At 41.6% G+C, this 18,201-nt stretch overlaps 1 protein-coding gene across 2 annotated transcripts in view; it reads left to right on the top strand.

The window, feature by feature from the left end:
• The window catches only part of Cfap210 (cilia and flagella associated protein 210), a 34,141-nt gene that overhangs the window by 4,303 nt on the left and 11,637 nt on the right, over window positions 1-18,201 (top strand). The window contains exons 3-7 of one of the 2 annotated variants that reach the window (NM_001127486.1): window positions 1,900-2,073; window positions 2,189-2,382; window positions 8,578-8,734; window positions 10,571-10,710; window positions 14,125-14,317. In NM_001127486.1, coding sequence (NP_001120958.1) covers window positions 1,900-2,073; window positions 2,189-2,382; window positions 8,578-8,734; window positions 10,571-10,710; window positions 14,125-14,317 — 858 coding nt within the window. The remainder of the gene's footprint in view (window positions 1-1,899; window positions 2,074-2,188; window positions 2,383-8,577; window positions 8,735-10,570; window positions 10,711-14,124; window positions 14,318-18,201) is intronic. The other variant, XM_039104845.2, reaches the window with a different exon arrangement.

Raw genomic sequence — 18,201 nt, 5'->3', positions numbered from 1 at the left:
CCTAGGCAGGTGGTCCTGACCCGTAGAAGGAAGCATGGTCCCTGACCTTGAGCCTGAACAAGCACAGGGTAAGCCAGAGAGTGGAGCTCTTCCATAACATCTGCTTCAGGTTCCTACTTTGAGTTCCTGCGGTAACTTCCCTCAGTGATGGATTGTGACCTTAAAGTATAAACCAATTAAACCCTTTCCTCACCCAAGTTGCTTTTGGCCAAAGTGTTTTTATCACAGCAATGGAGAGGAAACTAGACTGTTGGCTAAACATCTTTTGATGAACTTGCTTTCCACCTCTTCAAATTTCCATGATTAGATTTTTTTCTTCTATTGATTTTAGAGAACTTTAAAAACATATTCTGAAGATAAGTGCGGTGGCACATCCTTATAATCCAAATACTGAGGAAGCCCAGAGAGACCTTGGGTTCAAGGCCAACCTGGACTACATAGTGAGTTCAAGACCAGCCTGATCAACATATCAAGACCTTGCCTCAAAAATCAAAACAACAAAACAACAATAGCAAAAACAAGGCTAGGAATGTAGAGCAGCTGGTAGAGTGTCTGTTCAGCATGCATGGAACTCTGGACTCAGTCTGTAATACCATTTAAATCCAGGCATGGTGGTCCATACCTATAATCCCAACATTTGGAGATGGCAAAGGGAAAAATGAAAATTCAAGGTCATCTTTGACTATACAGTAAGTTTAAGGCTAGCCCAGACTCTATGATACCCTGTCTCAAAGGAGACATCTATATTTGAAAATATTTCCTCTCAGTATATATCTTGAATTATTAACTTGTCTTTTAAAAGAGTTTTGTTGGTGGTGGTAGTGGATTTTTTGTTTGTTTGTTTGTATTTTGAGATTCCCTTATACTGTCCATTGTGACCTCTGTCTTAGTTAGGGTTTCTATTGCTCTGAAGACACTCCATGACCATGGCAAATTTACAAAGGAAAATATTTAATTGAGGCTGGCTTACATTTCAGAGGTTTAGTTCATGGTCATCATGGCATCTTGCAGGCAGATACGGTGCTGGAGAGGGAGCTGAGAGTTCTACATCCAGCAGCAGGAGAGTGTGTGTCACATTGGGTGTAGCTTGAGCATATGAGACCTCACAGGCCACCCCAACAGTGACACACCTCCTCCAATAAGACCACACCTCCTAATAGTGTCACTCCCTATGGCCAAGCATTCAAATACATGATGAGACTTTGGGGACGATTCCTGTTCAAACAGCTTCAACCTCAGACTCAGTCTCAAGTGGTCCTCTTGCCTCTACTTCAGAGTAGCTGGAGTTACAAGTAGACACTGCCACGATTAGTCAATAGGAAAGTTTTTAATGTTAGTGAAGTCTTAGGATTGGAGAGAGAGAAATTTATTATATACCCCATTAATAGTTTTGGATTTCAAATCATGTAAATGTACTACCCATCTGAAAAATTAAATTAAAAATTTGTTCAGTGCTAGAATGATGGCTAAGTGGTTAAGAACACTGATTGCTCTTCCAGAAGATCTGGGTTAATTTCCAGCACACACATGGCAGTTCACAATGTTCTGTAACTACAGTCCCAGGGTATCCAACACCTCTTCTGACCTCCTCAGGTACCAGGCAAGCACGTAATGCGCAGACATGCATACTGGCAAAATGGCTGCGCACATTAATTAACTAAACATTATTTAAAAATTTATTCAATGTGTATGCTCATGTTTACTAATGAATTATGCAAACAATAAAAATTCATAATGAAATTTAAGTAATCATGTACTGATATTAACTCATGGGCCAATTAAATTGAAAAATAAAAACAAAAGATTGCTTTTGTGTTGGTGTTTGACCACAGGGCCTTGGGGTTGATCCCCAACACTGAAAAAATATAGAGAGAAAAAGTGTATTTTGTCTTTTCACAGGGAATGAAAGAACAGAAACTTAGAGCCAAGCAGAAGCGTGATGAAGAGCTTGAGGCTGAAAGACAAATTCTTGATCTGGAGGAAGAAATATACAAACAAGGAGAAAGGAAGAAGGCCATCGAAAATGCAAAGCAGTATCAGTTTTACCAGACAGAGAGAGTGAAACGCTTTCATGTACTATCTGGCTTCTCTTCTCTCTATATATATGTATATTTAGCATACATAGTTAACAGTTTTCTCTCTGTAAGTATACATAGTTTTCTTAAAATAGTGTGATTTTTTTTTGTAGTCAGGACTTCTTCTCAGTAGAGTTATGAAAGAGCGTGATGTCCAGATTCAGTACAAAAAGAACGCAGTAAAATCAGATGAAAAATGGGAGGAGCAAGTGAAACTCAACGATGCGAAAGCTCTTAAAGAAGACCAAGAGAAACTAGAAAAGCAGCGCAGAGAAAGAGTAGCTCTTGCCAAAGATCACCTGAAACAGTGAGTATACAGCAGCGTGTGTGCAGCAGTGAGTGTGCAGCAGTGAGTGTGCAGCAGTGAGTGTGCAGCAATGAGTGTATAGCAGTGAGTATACAACAGTGTGCAGCAGTGAGTGTGCAGCAGTGAGTGTGCAGCAGTGAGTGTGCAGCAGTGAGTGTGCAGCCATGAGTGTGCAGCAGCGAGTATGCAGCAGCGAGTGTGCACCAGTGAGTGTGCACCAGCAAGTGTGCAGCAATGAGTGTATAGCAGTGAGTCTACAATTGTGCAGCAGTGAGTGTGCAGCAGTGAGTATATAACTGTGCAGCTGTGAGTGTGCAGTAGTGAGTGTGCAGTAGTGAGTGTGCAGCAGTGAGTATATAACTGTGCAGCTGTGAGTGTGCATCTGTGAGTGTACAATAGTGAATGTGCAGCAGTGAGCATGCAGCAGTGTGCGTGCAGCAGTGAGTATACAGCAGTGCAGCAGTGAGTGTGCAGCAGTGAGTATATAACTGTGCACCAGTGAGTGTGCAGCCATGAGTGTGCACCCGTGAGTGTACAACAGCGAATGTGCAGCCGTGAGTGTGCAGCAGTGAGTGTGCAGCAATGAGTGTATAGCAGTGAGTATACAACAGTGTACAGCAGTGAGTACAGCAGTGAGTGTGCAGCAGTGAGTACAGCAGTGAGTGTGCAGCCATGAGTGTGCAGCAGCGAGTATGCACCAGCGAGTGTGCAGCAGTGAGTGTGCAGCAGTGAGTGTGCAGCCATGAGTGTGCAGCAGCGAGTATGCACCAGCGAGTGTGCAGCAGTGAGTATATAACTGTGCAGCTGTGAGTGTGCATCTGTGAGTGTACAACAGCGAATGTGCAGCAGTGAGCATGCAGCAATGTGCGTGCAGCAGTGAGTGTGCAGTAGTGAGTGTGCAGCAGTGAGTATACAACAGTGCAGCACTGAGTGTGCAGCAGTGAGTATATAACTGTGCACCAGTGAGTGTGCAGCCATGAGTGTGCATCCGTGAGTGTACAACAGTGAATGTGCAGCAGTGAGTGTGCAGCAGTGAGTGTGCAGCAGTGAGTGTGCAGCAGTGAGTGTGCAGCAGTGAGTATACAGCAGTGAGCATACAGCAGTGTGCAGGAATGAGTGTGCAGCAGCGAGTGTGCAGCAGCGAGTGCATATAGCTTTGCCTCTGATTTTGAAATTAATGCATGCTAAAAGCATGGTAGAAAATTTTAAAAAAGATTAACACTCACTATTAGAGACAACTGTGTGATACATTCGTAACCACTGATATACATCGGTAGCACTGAGGAGGCTGCAGCAGGGAAATCAAGAATTGGAGGTCAGTCTGGTCTACATAGCAAGACCCTACCATAAAAACCAAAGCAAAGACCACTGAGATGGCTCAGTGGGTAAAGGCATCTGTCACCCAAGCCTGACATGAGTGCAGTCTGTGAAAGGAAAGAGCTAACTCCACAAAATTGCCCTCTGGCCTTCACAAGTGCACAAGTCTGCATTCATCACACAGGTACACACACATACACATGTCCACTAAGTGGTTAAGAGCTGGCTGCTTTTGATTCCCAGTGCCCACATGGCTGCCCATGACCATCTGTAGCTCCAGCTCCAGGGAAGCCAATACCTTCTTCTGACTTCCGTGTGGGCAGAACACTCATACCATAAAATAAATAAACATTGTAAAACAGTATTACCAGGTGCTACTCAGGGATTGCCTTGTGATGGTGTAAAATATGTCTGCATGTTCTTTACCTTTTCTTCAAAGGATAGAGCCTAATTTGTGTCTGGAGGACAGGCTACACATATTCATGGCCGTTGGCCAGAATGTGACAGAGTGGTTGTGACATTTCAGATGTTAAGAATATCTGGTTTCGGGGCTGGGGATTTAGCTCAGTGGTAGAGCGCTTACCTAGGAAGCGCAAGGCCCTGGGTTCGGTCCCCAGCTCCGAAAAAAAAAAGAACCAAAAAAAAAAAAAAAAAAAAGAATATCTGGTTTCTTCCTTGCTTATCCCTTAGAGAGCTTACTGGGGAACCTGACTTCCATCTTGCAAGATACTAAATCAAGTCTATGAGAAGGGACAGATGGCAGGCAGAAAACTGCAAGTGTGTGGTGTGTGTGTGTGTGTGTGTGTGTGTGTGTGTGTGTGTGCGCGCGTGTGCCTCAGTGCAGCTGTGAGCCCACTAGAGCCCCCGCTGGCAGCTTGACTGCAGTCCCTTCAGAGCCACCCGTCTAAGCCCCTCCTCATCCTGCTGGTTAGGAATGCATGAAATAGAAGTGTTTATCGTTGTAAACCACTATATTTTGAGGTACTCAGCAATCAGTTATTAAAACCTCTGGCTCCGTGCCTGAAAAAGTATGACATATACCAACATCGTAAACAGTTCGCAGGCACCAGACACAGGCAGGCTAACCCCTCTGGAGCTGTGTCAAGTAGGAGAATCTGTCTCACACTAGCATCCTGAAGATGAGGCAAGTGAGGAACTGTGGAGACACAACTCCCCGAGTAGACGGATTTTTAACCAAGAAATTAAAATACCTATTCAAAGACAGCCAAATATTTATTGACAGTGTGTGTTTCTCATTCCTTCCGTAGGTAGTTTTTCTGTAGGAAGAACATTATAGATCTTGTTTAAGGAAATTTTACCGCTGGGCTTGGTGGCACACACCTTTGATCCCCAGTACTTGGGAGGCAGAGGCAGTAAGATCTGAGTTTGAGTCCGGCCTGATCTACATAGAAAATTCCAGGCCAGCCAAGGCTACGTAGTAAGATCCTGTCTTAATTTTTTTTTGTCTTATTACTTTTGCATCCTATTAGCTCTGCAGCACTCTCCCCTGGTTAAGTTCCTTTATGAAAAGGGTAGAAAGAGAGAAGAGGCCAACGTGGTTTTAACCATCTTAGAGAGCTCATCCACTCCTTTGAGCTCTAGTTTTCCAGCTTCCTCCAAGAGATCTCCATTACAGAGTCTTATAGGTACCTCAAAGATGAGTATGGATTCCCAACCGCTCAGTGGACTGCCCAGTAGCACCCATATCTGCCCACTTCAAATCAGAACTCCTACCTTGACCCCTTATCTTCTTTATGTTCCACAACAAATCTACAAGCAACTCATGGTAATTTGCTTTACTCCCAAAGAAGTCTTGAATTGGTAGCCATCCTCTTAGGCCCGGAGGCTCCCATCTATTGCACGGATTGTTGCCTCAGCTCTTCATGGACGCCACTCTCTTCCCTATCCCCTTTGCTATTCGGCATCTATGATATCTGTTCAAATGAAAAGGAAGTGAATTATTCTGCTGGTTTTGGTGCTGTAGCAGCTTTCCAGTCATTTAAAGTGACTGTGGAGTCTAACCTCATCTCATCTCAAGCTCTCTCTTACCTCATCTTATCTCAAGCTCTCTCTACCACTTGTCCATTTCCTCATTACCCTGACACATGCCCTTACCTTCCGGGGCCTTGAGTACCTGCTAAGAATTTCTGGCTTCTGTACTTCTCACAGACTGTTTCTTTCTCTCCAGAATTTACTTCTCTGTTCTTTATCTGTGGTATTCTTACCATCTCAAGAGAGGCCTTGCATCTCTTGGTGTACAGCTCAGTCTAGAAAGGTTTGTTACTCTTTTTCTTGGTTCCCCCTTTCTCTCTCTTCTTCTTCTTCCTCTCTCTCTCTCTCTCTCTCTCTCTCTCTCTCTCTCTCTCTCTCTGTGTGTGTGTGTGTGTGTGTGTGTGATTTCAAGACAGGGCTTTTCTTTGTGTAATCTGAACTCACTTTGTAGACCAGGCTAGCCTCAAATTCACAGAGATCCACCTGCCTCTGCCTCCCAATTGCTGGGATTAAAAGTGTGTGCGCCACCTCTGCCTGGCTGTCTTTTACTTTCTCTATGGCATATCATAGTGCTCCGTTGCAGTCCCTAACTCTAATGTAAGTTCCTTGATAGCTGTTGCATCATTGAAGTAGGACTTCAGTAGCTATTCGATGATTGAATAAGGAGCTAAGGACTACAGAGGGGCTCAGGCCTCCAGCATAGGCAACTGCAAAGACGGTGCTGTCTACCAAAGTGAGACCACAAGGATCCACTTAGAAGAGGAAGGTGACGGATTAGGCTTTGCACATATGGAGTGTAGGGTGGCTATGAAATTAACTTAGCACCACTGATGCTTGCTGCATTGTCCTATGAGGACCACACTTCTGCTGGGATAAAAATCTGTCTGTCTGTCTGTCTGTCTGTCTGTCTGTCTGTCTGTCTCTCTCTCTCTCTCTCTTTCTTTCTTTCTTTCGACAAGGTACCCCAGGCTAACCTGGCACGAACTCCGTGGAGCAGGCTGACCCTGAATCACAGAGGTCCTCCTGCGTCTGCCTTTCTGCCTCAGTCTTTTCCTCTGTTTCTGTATGCTGAATTAAAGGCATGTATCACCACACCCAGTCTCCCCATTGTTTTTATAGGACTATTCAGAGTATGGGCGAGCTTGAGAGAAATTAGATCTCAATAAGCACAACTTGGGACAGTGAGAATGTGAACCTTCTTTAACACTCTTGGGCTGCCAGTCGCTATGGTCCTACATGCAAAGCACGGCAGAGTTGCTTTAGAATGTGCTAGCCAATCTGGAAGACAGACATGTGTGCATCCACTGCCTGAGTCATTCTTTGGGCAGAAAGCAGTTTTGCATTCTGAGCATGAATGTGAGGGAAATATCTGCTGTACCAGTGAAAAGGAATGATGTTGTCATTGACTGATGGGTTTTATAACAATTACATTTTTAATTACCTGTCAGTAAAGATTTTTATCTTATTTGGATAATTTGACTTAATGCAAATTTAGAACGTTGATGGAAATTTCAGGCCCTCTGGCTCAACAAATAAATAACCAACTAGAGCCGACTACATCACAAAAATGGTGATGGTAAATCTTGACTGTCAAATTAATCAGAAAAAACAAGCAAACAAACCCTGTATTTGTGTGTACGTGCTTGTGTGCTTGTGAAGAAGCCACATGGTGTATTCCCATAAGGGCCAGAAGAGGGCATCAGAAGCTATAGTTACCTGAAGTTTCAGAGCGTTGTGGGCCTGAGCCAAAGTGCTCTTAATTACTGAGCTCATCTCTCCAGTCCTAAACCTGCAACATTTTGTATTTTGTTGTTCTGTCCTAAACTTAAAGGGACCAACACAATTCTAAGTTTCATTAGTTCCTCCTAGAGAAAGCACTCTAACTTCTAAGCTTCTTTACTTTGTGTCTGTGCCAAATTTCTTGGCTTACTTCCCTGTGTGGCCTAGCAGAGGGAGTTTTTCTCTCCCTAATACAAAAGGACTGTGGGGGAAACACTGGCTTCGTTGTGTGTGCATGAAAGGGCGGCTCATTCTTTAGCTGTCTCTTTAGATTGTTGACTTTCCCTGAGCCACCTGTTCAGAAGGAAACACAATTAGAGGAGGACACAGACCTGTGGGACATGAAGAGTCTTGCTGTGTGCTCAGGGTGTCTGCTAGGTGAAGGACCCCAGAGATCCAGAGTCTGCTGGGTATTGCTGCTGCTGGGAGCTCCTAGAGTGTGGGAAGTGAATAGAAGAGGTGATGCTGGGGAAGAACCCTCCTGATCAGGGCTGTGCTGTGAGGCCAGCTCCAGATATCCCTGAAGAACTCCTCCAGGAGCCTTGAGAGTTGGCAAGCATTTGGAGCTTACTACCCAAAAGGCATTAGTAGTCAACTCTCAGGGAGCTCCAGGAGAATAACAACCACAGTGGCCCATTGGGTATAGACACCTCGTCTACGGCCCTCGAGGAGTAACCAACCTCTTGGGGCCTCCGCTGTGCTTTCTGCACCATCAGCTATCTGGAGCCCACAGACTTCTCCATCCCTCTTCTTCAGCTAAGTGTCCTTTCTAAAGAAAAGGAATGCTTGAGCTAGAGGAACAAAATGGGCTTGAAGCCCAGCAAATGTGGGCAGCCTGGGTCATTCGGATTGTTTCTGCCACTTCGTGTTTCTTTTCCCTACATCCTTCCTTTAGCGTCACCTGGTTCTTCTCCCTAAGATACGACGTAGCTTTTTCTCCTTGCTCTCGGTTACACAGCTTTTCCCCTTGCTCTCGGTTACACAGCTTTTCCCCTTGCTCTCGGTTACACAGCTTTTCCCCTTGCTCTCGGTTACACAGCTTTTCCCCTTGCTCTCGGTTACACAGCTTTTCCCCTTGCTCTCGGTTACACTTGTGTTTTGTTTTAGAATAAAGGAACATGAAGAGGAAGAAGAAACAAGGAAGAAAAGTGAAGAAAAAGATGCCGAGGAGATAAAGCGGCAGAATTTGCTGTATGAAATCGAGATGAAAAAAAAACTAAGCAGGAAGCAGGAAGAGATAGATGCAAGCAGGAAGCGGTTTTTTGTAAGTTGAAAATGTCACAGTCAGATGCCTGAGTCAAGACAGGCTGGTGTAGGAGAAAAGCATCAGAAAGCTCTGTCCCGAGAGAATCCACACTCTGGCTGATTCTAGTCAGTATGGCTTCGTGTGGATGTGATCTCATGTAGGAAGGAAAAGTTTTCTATATAAAATTAATTTCTTTAGGGGCTGGGGATTTAGCTCAGTGGTAGAGCGCTTGCCTAGGAAGCGCAAGGCCCTGGGTTCGGTCCCCAGCTCCGAAAAAAAAAAGAAAAAAAAAAAAAGAACCAAAAAAAATTAATTTCTTTAAAACAAAAGTTGTTAGGAATGAATGGGGTGATTTATGTATAATTTCTGCTGTGATAGCTTAGGGATATCATAATTTGATTTTATTTGTCTTTAACATTTTTAAAAACTGTACTTGTACTTTATGTGTATGGGTGTTTTGCCTGTATGTAGATCTGTGCACCACATGTGTGTTGTGCTTGCAGAGGCCAGAAAGAAGGTGTTGGGTCCATTGGAACTGGAGTTACAGATGGTTCTGAATCTCCATGTGGATGCTGGGAACTGAACCAGGATCCTCTGTAAGAGCAGCCAGTGCTTTAACCCCTGAGTCATCTCTCCAGCCTCAGCATTTTTTAAAAGTGATATTATGCTGCAAAGTTAAAACATGAAGACTGAGATCTTGGAAAGGGAGAGCTGCTTCACTGCTTGGTCCCCGTTGCTTCCTGGGATCTCCTACAGCCTGAGCCTGAGGCCTCAGGACGGAAGGCTCAGCTACCCTGCCTCCTTGTGCCATCTCTCCAGCCCTATATGTAGTTTTCATAATGAGGCTCCAAACGCTATCCGTGTGATTGTTTATTAGTGTCCAGGCTGTGGAGGGTCTGGCTCCCTCCTCCCTTTGTCGTACACCTCTCATCTTACTCTCGTCTTCCACTTTGAACAGCATCCCACTGACGTAGGCACCAGGACTGTGTAAATATTCGCCTCTGCAGAACCGACCTCTACGGCGCTCTTTCATTACGTGAACATTCATTTTCATTTTGTTTTAAGACGGGGTCTCCCTATGCGACCCTGACTGACCTCAAATTTGTGATTCTCCTGCCTTACTTCCCCTCCCTAGCCACACAGATCACAGCTATACATCACTATGCCCACTATTACAAATGGTTACTTTTCTACCTTGATTTTTGTTTGTTTAGTGAGTTTATTTTGATCTTTTTAATTTTTATTTTGATCACTTAGTTTTTCCATATATTCATTAAATCCTGGCAGATGTATATTGATGCTAATTTTCAATATTTCAATTTTCAAATAGTAAGCAATCGCCGATGTCGGTTTCCTTAGAACTTGTCTATGGAGACCCGTGTCCCCAGTCCCTCTGGGACTGCCTGGTTGCTAGCCTGCCAGCTGCCCAGCTGTCGTCCTGGGGTTTGCCTCCACCCCTTCTCGGACCAACCCCTTGCTCCTGACTCTGATGTCTGTCCTTATTTACTCTCCCTCTTGCTGAAGTATATCCTTGAGCATCTTCACAATAAAGAGTGTTCAGGAAGTCAGTAATTTCTGATATTTGAAAAAGATACGTTCTAAAATCTCACATCATCAAGATTATAGTTTACTTAACTATTATTGAATTATTGAATACTTATAGATTATTTTCAGTATTTTTTGTTATTAATGTAAATAAACCTTAACATGAACATTTATTCAAACTTCTGATTATTATTTTAGGATAAGTTTTTAGAAGAGAAATAACTGGATAAGAGGCTATGACCACTTGACAGGCTCTTGATAGATGTATTGAAAGGCATTTTGTGACAATACATTACTTATTTCTTTAAGGATAATATGCGTGATAAAAACATCATCCGAGCTGTAGAACAGCAGCAGCAAGAGGAAGAAGAGGAAAAGACTAGAAAGTTTATCAAAGCCAAAAAACGTCTTATACAAATGAGGAAAGACAAAGAAGCTGAAACACACAGGTAGGGTTTTAACAAAATATAATCACTAAAGTGCTATCCAAGATTGCTTTCCAGTGACTCAGAAATTACACTGTGATAGTTGTCTTTGGGAATTGAAGTCTCATAGATGACATTTAGTGACCTGATAGTTTCTGTTTGGGGGATGAGAGTTGAGGTGTGCCATGGAATATTCCGTAACTCTCTGGTAGATGTTTGAAAACACTGGTATGCTGTAGGAAAGGGAGCACTGAGTTAGAGGAGACTCCTATGAGTCTGTATTTCCTGTTCTCATTGTTGTAGCTGAGTATCCGACAAGAAACGATTTAATGAAGGAGTTTACCTTGGCTCACAGTTTAAGGGCTACATACCCCGATATGGTGGAAAGGCATAGTGGTCAGAGCTGGTCATGGCTGTGGAGGCAGAAGCATGAGACTGTTCAGACCAACAAGGGCCAGAAAGCAGAGAGAGATGAATGCTGGTGCATAGGCTCAGCTTGTTTTCTCTCTTTATTCAGTCTAAGACCCCAGCCCATATTCCCTCTCAAATAATCCTCTCTGGAAATGCCACACAGATGTGCCACAATGTGGGCCTCACCACTGTCTTAGGTGTTGTTTTGTTTTGTTTTGTTTTGTTTTGTTTTGTTTTGAGGTAAGGTCTTTCTATATGACTCTGGCTATTCTGGAACTCACTATGTAGACCAGGTTGACCTTAAACTCACAGAGATCCACCTATATCTGCCTACCAAGTACTGGGATTAATGGTGCCACTATGTCCTGAACTCTTAGATCTTTATTAAGTATCCCCTTCCCATGGAAGACTTTCAAGATTATCTCAATTAAAAGTTAAATCTTCTAAAGTAAAACCCAAAAAGGAAAATAAAAAATAAAGGAAAATCACACTTTAGTAGCCAGCTTTCCAGTATTGAGGGAAACACCTGATTCTTCAGTCTAAAATGAGAGTTTTATTTTGGCTCATAGATTTGGAGGCTTCAGTTCACAGTCAGTTGGCATTGTTGCTTTTGGAACTACAGCAAAGCAATAAATACATCAGGGTGGAACCGCATGCTGGAGAGAGCTGATCATCTCATCTGTCAGGAAACAATGGTTCTTGAGAGCTGTGAGCAGGCGGGGCCTAGTTGAAAGACGTGTGTTAGTGGCATGTGCCTTTGGGGCTACGTCCCTTGCCAGCCCTTTCTTTTTCTTTTCTTTTTTTTTTAAATGAGATTTATTAATTTTGTGTATGACTGTTTTGCCTCCATGTAAGTCTGTGTACCACGTATGTACCTGGTGCCAGCAGAGATCAGAAGAGGGTATTGGCTTCCCTGGGACTGGAGTTAGGCATGGTCATGAGCCGGTCATGGGTGCTGGGAATCCAACCTGGATCTCTGGAAGAGCAACAAGTGCTCTCAACTGATGATCCATCTCTCCACACACCTTTGCTCTTTCTTTATCCTTCTTCCTGGCTACTATTTTCCAGTCCTGTTCTGCCTTTCTCTCCCCTCCATGATCAACTGACACCTCTGAAAACGAGCTGAAATAAATAACATCTCCTTTTAAGTTTCTTAAAGGAGGCATTTTGTTAAAGCACTGAGAGGGCTTATACAAGGGTAGAAGTCTTTAACGTATTTTCACTGTTAGGCTCTCAGTAACTAGAATAATATATGCAATAGTTATGTGCTCTATCTGTAAATGTGTTTAGAACAGAGTTTGGAAACACTAAGTGAAGCATCACCTTTTCCACAAAGTCTTCCACATGGCTCTCTAGTATCCTTCTGGCCTGTACCTCCATCTGCCACACACACACACACACACACACACACACACACACACACACATGTATACACACACATGTATACACACACTCACACACACACTCACACACATGTATACACACACTCACACACACACTCACACACATGTATACACACTCACACACACATATACACACATACTCACACACACGCATACACACATACACACACGTATACACACACATATATGCACACATGTATATACACACATATATACATACACACATGTATAAACACACATGTATATACACACACATATATATACACACATATATGTATACACACACATATATACACACATACATATATATACACACAGATATGTATACACACACACATATATATACACACACATATACACACATATATGTATAGACACACATGTATACACACACATATATATACACACATATATACATATATATACACACATGTGTGCGCATACATCATACATACACACACACATACTATCTCTTTTCCACTTCTTTTCACCAATGAATGGTGTCGTTTTCATTATTTCTTATACAAGACTTCACAAACTCACTTAATAAATTAGTGAACCTGTCATAACTAATTAAATAGTTCCGTTCAGTGTCCTCCAGTTACTTTAGTAATATGTGCTTACTGTGTATGATGTTCCAGACACATACTTGGCCCTGGACTAGAGAAAATTCATGCAGTCCTCAACTCAGAAACTTCCTAGTGTGAAGGACAGGGACGTATAAACATGAAATCAGCACATCTATGATTGGCTCCAGATGGGATGTAGTGAGAGGACAAATCATTTAGTATTTTTATAACTTATATTTATTATTTCCCAGGTTTTATTGAAATAAAGGGATTTTATAGTGTAAGTCTCAGTGTTAGAGCAAGTAGAATAGTCCAACAAAGTATTCTAAACTATACTCTGGGCTGCACAAACAGATCCTTGCTTCACACACAGCGCTGCATGTGGTGGTGTAACTAACCCCAGTCTGGATGGGTGGGAGTGAGTGGATCCTGAAGGGTCAACAGCAGCCATTGGTGAGATTAAAATAAAAAAAAGCAGAGCCACCCTGGTGGTGCACACCTTTAATCCCAGCACTTGAGAAACAGAGATGTGGGAAAGTCTCTGTAAGTTTGTGGACAGCCTGGTCTACTCAGCAGTTCCAGGCTATCCAAGGCTACGTAGTAAAACCCTGTCTCAAAAAATAAAAATGTTAGAGAGGAAGAATTGCAACATCAACTTCTGGTCTTCACTCGCACCCACCCATGCACTCATGAGCACATGCAGGTGTACATTACACACATGAAAAGTGTCTTCAGTGTTATGGAGAATTTTAACATCTTTTCTTACACAAATATCCATGTACACATGTGATTATATTGTACATATTGCTTCCTTGGAAATTTTTAGAATACATGCTACTTTGTAGTTATGAAATTAATTTCCTTATTTCAAGAACTGAAAACATTTTAAGTATATGACAAAATTAATTTCTACTTGACATAGCTGTATATATAAAGAGAGCCACAGATCTCTTTTTAGATGATTTCAAATTATTTCAGATTCCCTAATGAAAGTCTTATAACTCCATTACAGAGCTGTCCAGGGTGATTTGGCAAATGTGGTTGTTCTGTTACAGGCTAATGGAAGAACGGAGAGAAAGAATAAATAATTTCCTAAGTAAACTAATAAAAGAGAAACTTGATACTGAAGATTTGATTATGTCTAGAGATATTGCTGACATTGACACTGAGCTGGACAAAAGAGAAAAAGAAAAACATGAAAAAATGCAAGCAGACTTGAAAGCAATTGCAGAACATAGAGCCTCTGTGGTAAACAATTCAGTTACAGTGCATAGATCTGAGACTTTGCTGCCATGGCTACTTCCTCTATTCCTCTCTCAAAAAACTAATAGAGATTTGAAAAATAGTATGTAAATTGTCTTCTTATATTTTGAAACAAATGCTTACTTTTAAACTTTTTTGTTTGTAAACTTTATGATTAAAAAAATCCTTGCCAAAAAATTAATAATCATCTAACACCAGCTAGGTGTGGTGGTACATACCTTTAATCCCAGCACTGGGAAGGCAAAGGCAAGCCTGGTCTACAGAGTGAGTTCCGGGACATCTAGGGCTACCCAGAGAAACCCTGTGTCAAAAACCCAACCAACAAATCAGTCAGTCCATCAGTCCTCCACTGAAAAGAACTAGACCCAAAGTCTGCTCACCTGGACGAACTTCTATACAATTGGAAAGGCCATTAGAAGAGAAGGTGTGGGAGCTTCACACTGGGCTCTATGCTTTGACTATTGAGTGTGTTTGCGTGCTCTAGTCCTTCATCAAAACTTTGAATCCGCAACAGTGTTGGACCCAGACACACACTTGGCGCTCTGTCCTTTCACATTCCTGCTCATTACCTGCATGTAGCCGGTCTTCCTTCCTAATGTTTACCTTTCCTGTTCTCTCTCCTGAATGATTGATACACTGTATCCACATGAATGTTTGTTACTGTAGCTGCATACACATATATTATTGGCTAGGTTCTGCATGAGGAGAACATATTTTTTCCTTTTAGAGATTGTGTGATGTCACTTAAAAGTTATGCATTTTAAGTCTATCCAATTTCTTGCACATGTTCAGATTACAGTTTTCTTTAGAATATATGCAACATATTTTCATTATCCATTCATCGTTGAAGTATGAAAAACTAAGGTTGATTTCAATTTTTTGTTATAGTGAATAAAGCATCTATAACCATGGAGATATAAATATTTCTATGGAATATTCTGAATATCTACCCTGGGATGAAAGAGCTGTCATATGGTCGTTCAATTTTTAACCAGATTCTCACAGTGACTGTACCCTCCACCAGCAGTGACTAAGGCTTCCTTTCTCTCCTCATCCTCTCCAACATTTGTTGTCAGATTTATTGATGATGGCCTGGGGCGAGGTGGTATTTCAAAGTCATTTTAATTTTCATTTCCCTGATAGCTAGGATATTATACACTTTTAAAAACAGTAATGTCGGGGTTGGGGATTTAGCTTAGTGGTAGAGCTCTTGCCTAGCAAGCGCAAGGCCCTGGGTTCGGTCCCCAGCTCCGGAAAAAAAAAAAAAAGAAGAAGAAGAAGAAAAAACAGTAATGTCTATTTAGGTTTCTTTTTCTTTCTTCCTTTCTTCCTTCCTTTCTTCCTTCCTTCCTTCCTTTCTTCCTTTCTTTCTTTCTTTCTTTCTTGAAAAGTATGTCTTCAGATCATTTGCTTTTGTTGATTGGCAATTTTATTTCCTCCTGTAATTTGTGATTTGTAAATTCATATATTAGCTCTTTGTCTGAAGTGTGCTAATGAACATTTTCTCCCATTTTGGGGTCTGTCTGTTAATTCTGCTGATTGTTTCCTTTGCTCTACGGCCTCTTTTTATTTTCAGAGAGTCCCGCCTATTGATTCTGGGGTTAGTTCCTATGCTATTGGTATTCTACTCAAAACTCTTGCCAACCCCAGTATATTAAAGAGTATCCCCTGTGTTTCCTTCTAGAAGTTTAGTGTTTTGGGCTTTCAGTTAAGGTCTTTGATCCATTTTGAATTGGTGAAAGATAAGAATGTAATTTCCTTTTCTGTAGGCAGAGACATGCTTTTGCTGGTACTATTTGATAAGTAGACTTTCCAACTGTATGTCTTTGCCCCCTTTGTTAAAATCTAGGTGGGCACAGCTTTGTCATTTATCTCTAGGCCCTCTACTCTCTTCCATTGATCTACCTGTCCACTTTTACCCTGCACCAGGCTCTGCCACTCTAACTCTGAGTATAATTAGAGGCTGGGTCTTATACTGTCTCCAGTGGTCTTCTTCCTTAGGATTGCTTTATCGATTCTTGGTCATTTGTGGCCATATGAAAAAAAATACTTGTTTTTGTAAACCTATGAAATATGACATTGGAATTTTGGTAGATATTAAATTAAATCTGTTAGTTTATTTTTGCAGTATAGCCATTTTCACAATATTAATTCTACCAATCCAAGAGCATAGAATGTCTTTTCATTGTCTAATATCTTTTGTGATTTCCTTTTGTTAATGTCACAAAGCTTTTGTTGTTGATGTCTGTCACTTCTTTAACTACATATATCCCTAAATACTTGTTTTTGGAGTTATTTTGAATGGGCCATTTTTCCCAGTTTCTTTCTCTAAGAAGTGTATATAGTATAGATGAAGGCTATTGTTTTCTTTGTGTTGATTTTTGTATTCTGCAACATTTACTGTATTTACTAGGTCCAAACATTTTCTAGTAGACTCAACAGAATCTTTTAAATAATCATGTCATCTACTAATAGATGTAGTTTGAATTCTTTTCCTACTTTTGTTCCTTCTGTACCTTTGTCTTATCTAATTGCTGCAGCTAAGATCCCAAGCCCTCTCTCTATCAGATAAGAGGGAGAATGGGCATCCGTCTCCACTTCATACATTGGCCATAGGATTCTTATGTACATTCTTCAGTATATTAAGTTATGTTCCTTCTATTCCTAAAGTCTCCAAACTTTTTTCATGAAGGCATGCTGGGATTTGTTAAATGCCTTTTCAGCATCAATCAAAATTACCATGTAGTTTCTATCCTTAAATTTATTTTCAAGGTACATTACATTTATTGATTTATATATGTTAAACAGACCTCACTCTTCTTGGATGAAGCCCATTTAGTTATAATGTATAATCTTTTTTTTTTTTTTGGTTCTTTTTTTCGGAGCTGGGGACCGAACCCAGGGCCTTGCGCTTCCTAGGTAAGCGCTCTACCACTGAGCTAAATCCCCAGCCCCCATAATGTATAATCTTAATGTGTTGCTGGGTTTGTATTTTACTGAGAAGTTTTGCATCTCTGCTCATTAAAGAAATTGGTTTTTAATTCTTTTCTTTTCTTCCTTCCTCCTTTCCTTCCTTCCTTGCTTTCTTTCTTTCTTCCTTTATAGTATCATTACTTTGCTTTGGTATCAGGATAATACTGGCTCAACAGAATGAATTAGATAGTGTTCCTTCCCTTTCTATTTTATGAAATAGGATGAATTGGTCAGGGGTCATCAGTGAAAGGTTGATAGAATTCAGCTTCTTGTAAACTTTTCTTTGAGCGGAGGCTTTTAGCAACAGCTCATTGCTTGTAATCGGTCTACTTAAGGTATATCTTCAGGGTTTTATTTTGGTATATTATATGCATTTAGAATTTCTTCTGTCTTATCCAGCTTTCCAGAGTATAAGTTTTCATATTAATTTCTAATGATGTTCTGTATTTCATTGAAATCAGTTGTAATGACACCTTTTTTTATCTTTATTAACTTGAGTATTTCTTATTTACATTTCGATTATTATTCCCCTTCCCGGTTTCCAGGCCAACATCCCCCTAACCCCTCCCCCTCCCCTTCTATATGGACTTCCCCTCCCCATCCTCCCCCCACTAATGCCCTCCCCCCAACAATCACATTCACTGGGGGTTCACTCTTAGCAGGACCCAGGGCTTCCCCTTCCACTGGTGATCTTACTAGGATATTCATTGCTACCTATGAGGTCAGAGTCCAGGGTCAGTCCATGTATAGTCTTTGGGCTTAGTCCCTGGAAGCTCTGGTTGCTTGGCATTGTTCATATGAGGTCTCGAGCCCCTTCAAGCTCTTCCAGACCTTTCTCTGATTCCTTCAACGGGGGTCCCGATCTCAGTTCAGTGGATTGCTGCTGGCATTCGCCT

The sequence above is a fragment of the Rattus norvegicus genome, chromosome 3 (genome assembly GCF_036323735.1).
Source record: "Rattus norvegicus strain BN/NHsdMcwi chromosome 3, GRCr8, whole genome shotgun sequence".
Taxonomy (NCBI): domain Eukaryota; kingdom Metazoa; phylum Chordata; class Mammalia; order Rodentia; family Muridae; genus Rattus; species Rattus norvegicus.
Note: the sequence above shows the minus strand (reverse complement) of the source record. Positions and strands in the feature narration are given on the sequence as shown.